Source organism: Zonotrichia leucophrys, chromosome 5 (assembly GCF_028769735.1).
Source record: "Zonotrichia leucophrys gambelii isolate GWCS_2022_RI chromosome 5, RI_Zleu_2.0, whole genome shotgun sequence".
NCBI lineage: Eukaryota > Metazoa > Chordata > Aves > Passeriformes > Passerellidae > Zonotrichia > Zonotrichia leucophrys.
Window position 1 is genome coordinate 43,058,490 of NC_088175.1, and position 13,057 is coordinate 43,071,546.

At 40.7% G+C, this 13,057-nt stretch overlaps 1 protein-coding gene across 5 annotated transcripts in view; it reads left to right on the plus strand.

Annotated features, from left to right (window-relative positions):
• PTPN5 (protein tyrosine phosphatase non-receptor type 5) overlaps nt 1-7,348 on the plus strand; it is a 77,745-nt gene extending 70,397 nt beyond the window's left edge. For all 5 annotated transcript variants that reach the window (XM_064714838.1, XM_064714836.1, XM_064714835.1 and 2 more), the window contains exons 13-14: nt 1,682-1,795; nt 5,485-7,348. In XM_064714838.1, coding sequence (XP_064570908.1) covers nt 1,682-1,795; nt 5,485-5,578 — 208 coding nt within the window. In that variant the 3' untranslated portion in view covers nt 5,579-7,348. The remainder of the gene's footprint in view (nt 1-1,681; nt 1,796-5,484) is intronic.
• Nucleotides 7,349-13,057: the final 5,709 nt, after the last annotated feature.

The window sequence follows — 13,057 nt, forward strand, 5'->3', positions numbered from 1 at the left end:
AAGGTTAAATGTGATTACTTGAAAACTACAGTCTGTTCTCAAAACAGTTGTTCCAGGTAAATAGCAGAAAGCCTGATAAGAAATGCAGTTTATCTTGCCAGGGTAATCTTCCATCATTTCAATAACATACATTTTGCCAAATTTATTTTTGTACAGAATATTGCTTAATTTTGCATAATGTTTTCTAGGAAACAGCAGATGGTTGCTCTCCAAAAGCCATAGTAAATGGGTATTATACAATGAGAATGTTTTTAAAGAGCCTCTTGGCAGAAATGGTTGGTAGCCTGGTGTCATCACAGATCCGACTGTAAGCTAATATGGAGTAATCACTATTAAATTGCTTGCGTGATAGCACGTGTCCAGCTTTTCTGCCAGTGTTTTAAAAGAGATGTGGAAAAATTTGGGTGAGTTCAGATGGAAATAAGAAGTGGTTTGTAAGGAGGTCTTCTTTGTCCATGGAAAATTGTGACTCTAGGAGCTCTTTGAAGAGCTATGGTATCTGCTGCTGGTTACTATGTCACTCTTGCTTTGCATATTTGTTCTGTCCTCTTGCATGGTGTCATCCCAGTGTAATAATCTGGGGAGAAATGGGGCATTTTTATTTGAAAAAAAAATATATACTAAGAGACATAGTGATAGGATTATGATGGGTTCTATGTGGATAACATGCCACCCAATGCTGTCTCAGCCGCTGAGAGACCTGCAGCTTGTCCTGGGACAAGCACTGTTTCTTTTATCTAAAAACGGACGTTGTTCCCTCCCTTTGTAAAACACTGAGGTAACTGGACAGTAAACGGTGTCAGGAGTTGTGTGCTGTGATCTGTTTGGTTATGGTCAAGTGGAAGATGAAGGACTTGTGTGAAGCTGTGAACTGAGTTCCACTGTTGCTTGAATGTTTCTTGCCAGTGGTTTAGCATTAAAATTTTCTCACAATGTAAATGAAAGCAGAATTTCCTGTAGTTGTGTCAAATAATTATTCCTGAGTACTCTCACTTAATTATTTTATGCATAAGAAGGGCTTCCAGCATTTAGGTGATGAGAAGAATTCACAGCTTCTATTGTACTGTGAAAATAAACTTAGTTCTGGTCAGATACAGAAGAGTTGAGGAAAATTTTAAGAAACTTTTTGATAGTGAATTTGTTGTATAGTGCTCTAATTCTAATTACCAGATTGCAGATCTGATCAGAAAATGACATCACACTTACTACGCTTCTGTTAGCTCTAATTATTTAAGCAAGAGTTGGGTTTTTTTTTTTCTACCTGTGAATGAAAATAGCTTCAAAGATGCTGTTAAAATTGAGAATTTCAAAGCAAAGTTTGCCTTCAAAGCAAGGCTTGCTGTCCAAATAAATCTTACTAAGAAATGCAGAAGCTTTTTTTTGGTGGTTCAGTGAGAGGTTCAACAACCTACTGGGTCAATAAGTCTACATTAGTCCATTTTTAGCCCTGTATCTGCAATGTTCACCCTTCTGTGAGTGGTTCACACTTAATCATGTCATCCAACAAAGTTGGTATCTTTTCCTAGTTATGGCTTTCCATCTGGAAGCACCCAGCTGGCAAAGGTCAGAGGGACAAAAGGGATGATGGGATCTGTGCTGCTTTAGTGGCAGTCATTTGACAGGAAAACTCCAAAATCCTTCTGACATCTCCCCTGCCTCTCTCTGCTCTTCCCTTCCCCAGTGCAGGCATCGGGAGGACTGGCTGCTTTATTGCCACAAGTGTCTGCTGTAAACAGCTGAAGAACGAGGGCATAGTTGACATTTTGCGAACAACCTGCCAGTTACGGTTAGACAGGTAAGAAAGCCTGCTTCCTTTCCAGAAAAAATAAAAGCAAAAATAGTAATAGTTCCCCTTATTTAAGGAGAAGCAAATAAGGAGAGGGGAAGAACAAACATAAGTGGAGGCCAAGAGAGAACATTCCTCTGACTTGTAGTCTTTGCCTGAGCAGTAAACCTTACTGAACAGCCCTAGAGCTGAATTAGGTTCACAGCTGTCCATCTCCATGAAGCAAGGGGTGACCTTCTACCAGCTGAGGAGTTGGCCCCATTTGTTCATACAGAAGCAAAGGCTCAAAGATCTGCTGTACTTTAGTTCAGAGCCACAGATCATCACTTTTCTCCCAGAAGGAGTAATGAAAATTTATCTCACATAGCTGTGAGCCATTGGAGAAGAGACATTGCCTGGGGAAGGAGAGTGCACAACCTGGAGTGTTTGCAGACATATGAAAGGAGCTGTGAAAATCTCCACAAATTCAATGGTTTCTAGTTAAGCATTTCTTAACACACCACCTTGAGTATGATTATTAAGTAAACAGACTTGAATTTTGTACCAGAGATGCTATTTTTCCTCTCCCACTGGTTTCAAGTGCCATCAAAACATGTCTCAGTGCTCTCTCTAATGATAATGATAAATGTAGTCGGGGGAAGAGATGTCACGAAAAACATACCAAAGATTTTTCTGAGGGAAAAAAAAGAACCTCAACCCCACGCTGAACTTTATTTCAGAGAAGAAATTATGCTCAGTGGGAGGCAAAAAATGAAATGCTTGCTGCCCTGCTGAGGCTCTGATAGACAGGGACCTGCAGGGGCTTAGAGATTTGGCTGTTTCAGTGGATTCTAGCCCAGACAAGGGAAGGCTTCTTGAGAAAAAGAAAACCAGATTATGAATAGTGAGTGCTGATTATCCATGGTCCAGTTAAATATCTGTCTGAATGTGAAATATCTTGTCTCTGTGACTAATGTTACACAGGAAAATTGCCACGCAAATGAAGGCTGAAGGCGCCTGCTTACAAATATGTGTGATACAGCAGGCCAACTGCAAATACTAGCTTTGAAGGAAGAGGGGAACTGGCACTTCACTTCAGAGTCACTTTAAGACTCTGAAGAAAGAAAATCATACTTAAAGGACACCATAGGGGAAAAGGAAGACTGCAGGAGCCTCTGTAGCTGCCATGTAGCTATCAGGAGTGGGATGGAATAGATAAAAGCCATTTAAATGTCATGGGGTAAAATACTGAAGATGGAAAGCAGATCACCACCCTTCCTACAGAAAAGCATGATTTCTTCAAGGACTGAAAAATAGGCCTTGTAGTCTCTTGGAAGTCATGCTGCCACCCACTCTCATTTTCATTAACTCCCCCCAGAATCTCTAGGGGACTTGAGAAGTAGCATGAGAGGTTGAGAGTGTCCAAGCAGCTGTAAGAGGGAAGACTGTATCTCCTCCTCTTCCCTGATCATTACTGTCTAGGATGGTAAGGAGTCGCCAGGGACGTAGGGAAAGAAGGCTGAATGCAGGCCAGAGTAGATGTCTGAAGGAATGCACCTCCCTGCTTTACACAGAAATAAAAAGGTTTGCATTAGCCCTGAGAAACCACCTTTGAGGTTGCCATGTACACACAAGAGAGAACAAAGGGGTTTTCCCCTTCATTCCCTCACAAATCCCTTGAAAAAGTTCTGTGCACTGGGCTTTGCATCAGTGGCCAACAGATGGTCCTAAAATAACCTACTATGACTAAGGAGAGGAAGTAATCCTTCCTGCATCCTTCCCACAGTGCTGAGAGACATTTGCTATCACTGCCCACAATATAACTCAGATTTCAAAAGTTTCTGTGGCAAATAGGGGTGAAAACAGAATTCTGTGCTAAAGCCTGGACAGCAAGCACATGTCATGGTGTGCGTATGTGTGGCAAGGGAGGAAGCCACCACAGAGCAGGAAACTGGATAAAAAGGAAAATAATTTCCTGTGGTCTGAATCTCAGTGGACACCCTGTTGCTTCTGCTGCTACAACTTCAGGGTGCAACCCCACTGTTAATGGAACTTCTTGGGGAGAAATTGTCAGATGTGACTAATGTTCCTTGTGTATCGCAGTCTGACATAGATATATTTCAGTGCTGTGTGGAGCACAGAGGGACTCAGAAACAAATCAACTGTGAGCTTGTATTAAGGAGAGCAGATGGGGAGGAGATGCTCAGCTAGGAATTTTTTTTTTTTTTTAGAAACACAGTGTGTGTCTCTCACCTTTGCTAGATGATGAGAGTTTAGAGAATAGGTCCCTACTCATCCCTGCTTGTTGTTAAGTGTTATTTCAAGCAGCTGCTTAACAAAATAAGTGCAAGGAGCTGAAAGACAAGGTTGTCTTTCCTGCTCATCTCCCCCTTACTGGTATGGCTTCTGTGTGACCCATAATGGCTAATTTGGACCCCATGGAAAAGGGCTGTCCCCAAGGAGAGAGCTAGCAGCCTGCTACCCATTTGGCTTAGAGGAAGCAGCTTTTCATTCATGTTCTCTGGTGAGGTTTCTAAGGGAATGCACCACATATGCTCTTCCTCAGACTGACACAGTCTGGTTGGCTCCAGTCACCCGTGGGTTCCCATGTTCCTCAGCTCCACTTGTCATTTCAGTCTCCTTTTGGCACCACATTGCCGGGATCTGTGCACCAGCACCAGTGCTGGCACAATTCTCTGTACACTTTCTGTGAGCTTCAGATAGAAGTTTTAATTGCCTTCATAATGGGTTGTCAAGAAATTCTATCACTTTCGATGGTACTCTTAGCAAAATTTCATATGTTAGTAGAATCTGCTTAAAATTAACAATTTCATCCTGATTGGTTTTGTTCATTTCTGTCTCCCCCTGTAGTGCTTATATGTTAGTTAATATGCTACTTGCAGAAATATACAGGCTAATGATGCATGGAAAATCAAACTACTTTCGCTCCTGTGTGCATTTCCTTTCAGGTTTTCAGTTTTAAAGAGAACGTTAAAAGCTGAAAAATAAGCTGAACCAAAACAGGCTACTGTGATGAGGGATGTTGTGCTATCAGGGTGTGCATAGCAGTCAACTCAGTTACAAATCTGAACTGTCCTTTTCTAAAGTAACATTGTGTGCTCCAAAATCCTGATGGCTATCCCTAGTTTTCTGGCTAACTTGCCAAAAGCTTGATGTGGAGTGGCCCAGAGGAAAGAATCCTCATTGTGGAATGGGAAAACTGCATCAGTTGTGCATCTGGTGTGGCTTGGCCTGGCCTGGCCATCTTTGGTCCCAAATTCAGTCCCTAGTGCAACTGTGAAGTCTTGGATAAGCTGCTTCCCCTCTTTATTCCCCTGCTCCCATCTGTCTGTCTAGGGCTTTGAAGTGGGAATTACTTTTCACAGAAGGGTTCTTGGAATACAGGTGCTCAGGTAAGGTAAGAGTAAATGATAATGGTGATTCTTTCCTGGAGGAGAGCATCTGCCAAGGAAAATAACTGTAAAGCCCATTCCTGGTCTCACTACCTTCTGTTCCTTGCTCAGCAGACATTTTCAAAATGGAGCTGGAGGGAAGGCTTGAAGCTGGTTACAATCAAAGGGCACTTCTCACTCTTTTCAGAAAGCTTTGGAATGGACCTTTGGTGTGGAGCACAAGCTTCATGTTAGCTGTGCTATTTCCTCATGTGTTTGCAAGTAATAAGACTGCTGTTTCCCTCCCCTTTTCTTCTTGCCTTTCAGGGGAGGAATGATCCAGACTTGTGAACAGTATCAATTTGTGCATCATGTCATGAGCTTGTACGGAAAGCAGCTTTCTAGAGCAGCAGAAGAATAAGTGTTCATGATATTCCTAAAGGCTAAAGCCAGGAGAACTTTTGACTGCGCTCAGATATATTTCAGATCTGATAAAAGAGACATGGTAACCTGGCTGTCTTAGCTGGAAAGATATTATTTTACTTTGATATTGCTTTTATGCTCTTGTTTGCATTGACATTAAAGAGCTGAGGTACGTCTTGTCTTAAACATACGTGACAGGACGTAATCTTCACCAAAAAAGGCTTATTTATACTGTAAATAATTATGGTAGCTTCATTTGTTACAAAAGCAAGAAAAAAAAACCAGAAAAAAATCCACTGTCTTCAGTTTGTTCTTTTTTACAAGGTCATTGCTAATATATCCAAATACAGTGTGCATCTTTTTGAATTGTCATGCTGAAATGTGCCGTATGTTGACTAAGCTTGAAAGTAAATTTTTGCCTCTTTCTGATTGTTTTTATATATAAAATTACCGAATACTGTGTGTATCGTAAACCTTCTGAGCCTCTGCATTGAAAGACTCAAGTAGATTTGCATTGAAATGATGTTTCGCACATCATATTTGCTTGTTTATTTTTTCTAAAGCAGTCCACTACCAGTGTTATCAGAACTAAGGGGGAAACAGATTTCAGTGACCTGAGTCAAATTCTTGCCTCGAATTCTTACCAGCAGTGTACCCCAGTATCATCACAGTGGGGTGAATCTGAGTAGACATTAATCTGAACATAAATGCTTCATGCTTTACCTTTTCTTTGTCAATATTTGGGCATCTTAGTCATCTGGCAAACAGATTGTATTTCTGCAAATAGTTTCTATTTTTACATAGAATAGAATTTCTCCTGAAATCTGAGATTCAAAATCAGGTGAGACATTTTTTAGTTCATCTTTATTAAAAATCTAATAATTAAATCACTTTTATTCTATGAATTTATACTTGTTTCAAAGCTTTGAGGGTAACCATATGTCCAGTGCCTATTTAAATTAATGCAAATCCTAAAGGCAGCTTAAAAAAAAAACAAACAAACAGTGTGAACTTGTTGGCTGCTTTGTGAGAAATTTGCCCTCAAACCAAATTTAGACAATAATTGGCCCATTCTAACCACTGGTCCAGGTGACAGTATTTCTTTTCCAGTAATACAGACTACTGCCTGTGCTTTTGGGTTTAGACTTCAATCAGGCTGGGAAGATTGTAGCTTGTGTTTAATACTTAGAGGTGAGCACACATTTTAGTGCTTCACTGAGCAGAGAAAAATGGAGGTACACAGGATCCTTAACATGAAAGATGAGTGTTTGGTGAATAGAAGCTCTGATGACCTACTAAAAATATATATTTGCTTCTCTTTATTTGTAACAATAACCAAAACCCACTGCTTCTATTAGTGCAGAAGATTCTGAGAATTTACTGCACTTTCTAATCAGGAGAAGGTAAAGCAGCTCTCAGAACAATAAGGGCTGATCCTGCTCCCACTGATGTTTTGCCATTGACGTCAGCAGGTGCAGGGTAAGGCCTGAAATGTTACGCCTACAACTTCATCACTGTGGGGAAAAAGTTTCCCAATATTTCAGTACACATCTTTGTGTTTATTCTGTATCCATGAACCTGTAAAAATCCTGTCTGCAGGGTTTGCATGAATGTGTGGCAAAATGTGTTCTCTTTAAACCACTTGATTTTATTGCTGTATTTAAAATATTTCCTTCAGTGAGAAGCTAGCAGAAAGAACTGGCATTCTTTTTTAAAATACTGGTGATAGTCATTAAAGAGAGCAATAAACTTAAGCTTTTGAGCATAACATGACTGTTAGTTTTATGTAAGTCTTGATAGCTATATTCTCTGTGCTACCAACTTCTTCGAAGGGGTAACACTATTCCATCTAAGCACTCCTTTAAAATAACAAAATAACCATTGATATTCCAGTTAATATTGAAAATGGAACTCCCTGTAAATATTTTTCAGCTTTTCAGTGCCCTTCCATGTCAAAACTGACTCAGTGAATAAAACTACTTGCTCTGTCATCAGCTTCCCATGCATCTGCTAAAGAATGTTTGTTGTTTGGAGGGCAGTATGCATACAGGAGGTAAGTTCAAAATATAAATTGCCTCCTGAACAAGGAGATTTTCTAGAGGAGAATAACTTTATGGTAAGCAAGGTTAAAAGGGCTCTAAGATACTGACCTTGAGGTCCTTGCACAGATCCTCAGCAGGTGCTGGTTGGCAGTGCCTCACTGACTTGAGTAGAAGTGAATGATTTACAACGATGAAGGAAATCTGGTCTGCTGTCCACTCCCATTTTACACGTGTGGAATGTCCTGGGAGTGTGGTTGTTGATAAAATCAGGTTTTTGGCATCAATTCGCTGCTACAAAGCACATGTCAGCCTTGTTGTATGCTCTGGTGATGAGGGCTGCACTGCTGCCACCTCATACCAGGCAATACCACTTGGTCAGGATCAAAATATTCAAATGCCTCTTAAAGTGTTATTTTGTCTGACAGATTTGGAGCTAATCCTCCTATTTACTCTTCTGGCCTTATCATAATTAACTTATTTGTGCCTCTTTTTTTCTTTACTTTTTTTTTTTATAGAATTTGAGATCTGAAGGACATTTTATCAGCTGTTCTGATCTCCTGGCACCACAGGTAGTCTTAAGAAGTGCTTAAGATTAGCAGAAAGGAGCTCTGGCCGTGTGCAAGCACTTGAGATGAGTGGGGCACCAGCTTCTGTAATCAGTGTGTTTGAAACTGAGCTGACAATAGCTGACAATAGGAGCTATGCTATGTCTCTGCCTAGACTTTTTACTCCTTCTCTATTAAATGAAAATTCCAGGCATACTTCATCCACTCTCTCCTGCTCAGAGCCCGGGACTCTTTGTACCAGAGACCAGAGCATTAGTACCTACTACACAGTTGTTTCCCAGAGGACTGAATTCCTCTCTCCAGGTGGGTAAAAATATAACAAACATGAGTTTATTTTATTTAGAACCAACTGTGATGGGCTCTTTTTGATAACCTTTTTCACACTTGGACAAGGGCAGAGCCTAGCTCAGTGCCTTGATTGTTTGCTGGTCATTTGGTCACCACACTTAAGCAGCCTTATCTTGTTCCTCTTTCTGTCATGGTAACAGACTAATGGCACATTCTGTCCTCATGTAGGTAGCCTGAGATTCGCAGATGCCAAATTTATGTAAAAACAAAAACTAAGATTGCACTTGAGTGTAAGGGCTGTCCCCAGATAAAGCACGACTTGCTCTCTGAAGGATCAAGATAAAGATGACTTAGTCAAATTATTCTTAAATGTCAACTACCTAATAGTAATGTAGGGAAGAGAACTGCATTTCTTCCAAGACTTTCAAAAGTATCTATTTATTCTGGACTTTTCTTCTATAATTAGTCTACAATGGAAAAGTCTTAACATGTGAATTTGCAGTTGCAAAATGGACTTGAGAATGAAGACAGGGCAAAACAGGACCTTGGTTTCTGTCACTTGCCTGCTGTCTCTTCAGAAGAGGAATCGTGCAGCTTGCACATAGGTGGTCACACCTTACGGATTTGCTATGGAGAAAAAACAAAACACTTTTTCTGAAGTCCCTTTTTTCTTCTGTCAAGTCTGTAGATGAGTATTTCCTGGTGTCTGGAAGAGTGACTGTCACCTTAGGATAAAGTAGGGCAGCTCAAGGAAGTTTTTTCCCTGCAAGTTAAAAAAAATTCTCCATTCAAAAGCACAGAAGAAATAGGTGAATGAAAGCAGCATTTGCAGCTTTGTGCAAAAGGTACAGGCAGTCAAAGATCTGTGTGCTCTAGGCAACACAAGCATTGATTTCTAGTGCCTCAATATGTGAATTTCACATATTCACAAACAAGTTAATTTCTTCCTTTACATGCAAGGGAAGAGAAGAATCTAATCTCCTTTGAGCACTGATAAGAGATCAAGCTCCAGCACCTGAACACAACAGATGCTGCTTTCCTGTGGTGTGAAAGTCACAGCAGGGGTTATGATTAGACCTGCCCAAGCTTTTGGGCCATGTAATACCCAGCAGGACAGCAGTGTCAGGTTTACTCAGATGACAGCAAAGCTGAATTAAGAGAGAGACTGAATTACTTACTCAGAATTAAAAGCCATATTGGCACCAGAGCTGGCATTATGGCTCTGAACATTTGAGAACATAAAGCTTAAACAGTCTGGCAAAGGACTTGGGTATTGCAATTCCTGGCCCTTTCTCTCTGCTGGACCGTGCTACTCAACTTGTGTTCCCTCTTGGTTCTTCTCTTATCTGCCTGATGCTGCTTTTCTTTAAAAAGAATAAAATAAGTCACTTTATTGCACTACTGTTACCCCAATATATTCATAGCTAGTATTTTCCAGAAATCATCTCTTTCCTTGGACAGAGCCTGTCTTACTAGACACCCTTCAGAGGACTCAACCTCTTCTGCATAGATTTTCATCCCAGAATTTTGGGGGTATAAATCTGCAGTTATGTGCATCTTAATAATGGCATTTCTCCATTGAGAAAAAGTTGTGTCTATCTGAATTAAAGCTTTTTATTAGTCTGACCTTAACTCCCCTATTTCCAATACTAGGTGCAACTTTCCTCTGAAAAGCTGAAGGCAATATTTCCATGGATCACAGGGGGAAAATCTTTTATAGATCTCCTTTGCATGTTTGGCTTGTTTGCCTCTGAAGTGGACACAGGAAAGCATGTCAGGAAGTAAATCAAAACTGATAATGCACAATGGAAACCTCCTCTTGTAAATTAGCTTTGACTCCTTCTGTCTCAAAAGAAGGAAAGCCATGTGTGATTGGTTTTACCACATCCACTGTTGTCTTTTTGGTATTTAGGCTGTTGTGAGGTGTACAGAAAGCCAACACAGGCAGCACAAAGGTCAGGGTGTCAGTTTGGGTAGGTGGGAGGAATTGGATTGTGTTGGCAGTATTTTGGTTTTTGTTGGGGAAAACACTACTTTCAGTCCAGAAAGCAGGTTTCTAGGCAGCTAAGTTGGGCTCTTGTTCCTGAAGTAGAATACTGAAGACATAAGTGAAGGTTGGTTTCTTTGTGCATTTACTAAACAAGCAATAAGTAACACCTTATCTACTTCACGACGTGACCAGTTCCCATTTCCACACACTTCTGATTTGATCTGCGTTAACAGAACACGAGTTCCAGACAAGCAAGCAGAGAGTGTCTGCCTTGCTGGATTCCTTCTTTAGCCTGTGAAACAGCATATGTTTGTTTTGGCTGTCTCAATGTGGTATTTTTTGCTCACTGGAAAAGCTGACAATGTTTCAGCCTCTGCACTGTTTTTCTCTTGTTTTTTGTTAAACTTTTCGCCTTCCCCTTTCTTTCCTAGACTAGGGGGATGGGAGGCTGGGGTGTCCACTGCTTTTTCCAGAGTTTACCCATAAATTTATTCCCATCAGCCTGTGGAAGTTGGCTAGATTTTTATGTTCTTTGGTTTTCTCAGTTCCTGTGCTTTGCAAGCATAACCCAAGTGCCTCCTGCACTGGACTCCATTTTAAACTGAATTTAACATAAATATGGAGTAGACAACAACTTTCTGGTCCAAAGAGAAATCAAGTGAGGTCAGTTAAGCAGTTTATTGCCACAATACCTTGTTAAGCCTTTGTTGCAAGCAAGATAGGTAGTTTGTGTCCCGCAGAATGGATTGGTCTTTTCCACCTAAAACAATCTCCTGCACTGTGTCAGCAATGATGTGGTTTAACACAAGTGAAGTTTAAAAAGCTAAATACACTGAGCTGTGTAAATAAAGTACCCTTCCCATTGAGAATGAAGTCATCCCTATGAAGAAGTGTGGCAGAATCTTAGACTTATTAAGCAATAGAAGAAAGCTGATTAAAGAATGGTCTCCAATCTAAAGTTGTGAACTGATTTTCTGAAGCGCAGAGTCCCTGCTTGAGTAACTGAATGAACTGGCTGGACTTGGAAACGAGAGAAAGTGCTGCATATATAATTTTAAAATAAACAAAGCCAAAGCCTGGAGGCGTCAAAGAAGCACTGGGGAACAATTTAAACATCTAAGCAGGATTTTTTGAATGTTTAACTGTTTGAAACCTGGACCCACGTATTTTCATTTTAGCATGGAAAAAAAAAATGTTAAGTCATTTTATACACTACCTTTGATCAAAGTTTTGAAATGGTGTCAAAATCAATCATAAGAAAACCTGGGATTGGGGAGGTAATGTTTATTTTTAAATAAAAAGGTATCTTTTTGACATACAGAAGGTTTATTCCTTTTAGCATCATACTTGAAGTTTTATCACCTGTTATTCAAAGAATGAGCAAGTGCTGAAGTCAGTGTAAAGGATGTAACAACGCAGCCCACAAGAGGCCAGTATGTATTTAAATTTTGAACTATTCGAAGCTGTATTTGTGCAGTGTAAAAGGACCCAGGCATCTTCCTGGAATGCAACAAGCTATGCAACTTCGTGTGAGCTGAGGGACACAGAAAGGTCAGTAATGGTTGTGAAAGTTCCTGGGGTAGGAATAACCAGGACCTTATCAGCTGGGATAAAAAGCTAACATTAACATAAACATATATTCTCAAGAATATCAAAATACTTTGTGTTCTGTGGCTGTGGTCAGGCAGGGTAGAAATTGGCTGTGTGAGTCCAGTACCTTTAGACCCACATCTGCTTTGCTTTTCCTTTCCTCCCCTTACAAAGAAAGCAACCTTGTAAAGTATCACTCCAAAGTGTCACCTTCAAAAAAACTCTGTGGCCTAGGATGAAAATTTCAATCAGACAATAGAAATCTAAGTAGAGAGAATTGCATTTTTGAGGTGAAAGGGGGAACTGTAAAGGTCATGGGATGACTTTTAAGCCATGTCACTGTAGCTTTTGTAGGATTTGAAAATCCAAATCTGAAGGCATGGAGAGCAGTGAGCCAAGCAGCATCCTGTCTCATTTTAGCACTGGGTGCTGCTGCTGTGGATTTGTCCCTCAATAGCTGAGGGGCAATTCCATAGCATTCTCTTCTAGTGCATCTGGGTGTAGGGTAATTTCTCTTCCTAACCAGCCCAAATCAGTGCTGTCACCAACACCCATGATCGTTGGTGCACAGGAGTGAAGGGGTCAAACAGGACAGTGAGAGAAGGTGGCAAAGGGGATGGAAACACCCTTGGGCAGACCAGGCATAAGGAGACAGAGTATTTGTGTCTCATACAGACAGGCTGGAGGCAATAGCCAGCTCAGCATGGGGATCAGGGTACATATATCCTGTTAAGGAAAAGGATCCCTTTGGGGGGATGGCCCAAAACAGAGCACTTTTGGCATATCTGGAATTCCTGCTGGCAACAAAGCAAACTCTCAAGGTCATATGGTCTTAACATTGTCTTTCCTGTGGGCTGTATCTTCTAGGTTGCCATACATAATCCTAATTTTATCATTTGTGCCCCCCAGATTTGGAAAGGCTTTTGGGTTGATTTTCTTCTGCCCGACATCTTTCAGCAGCATAAACAACTGTCAGAGGCTACAATTCCTTACTGCATCTG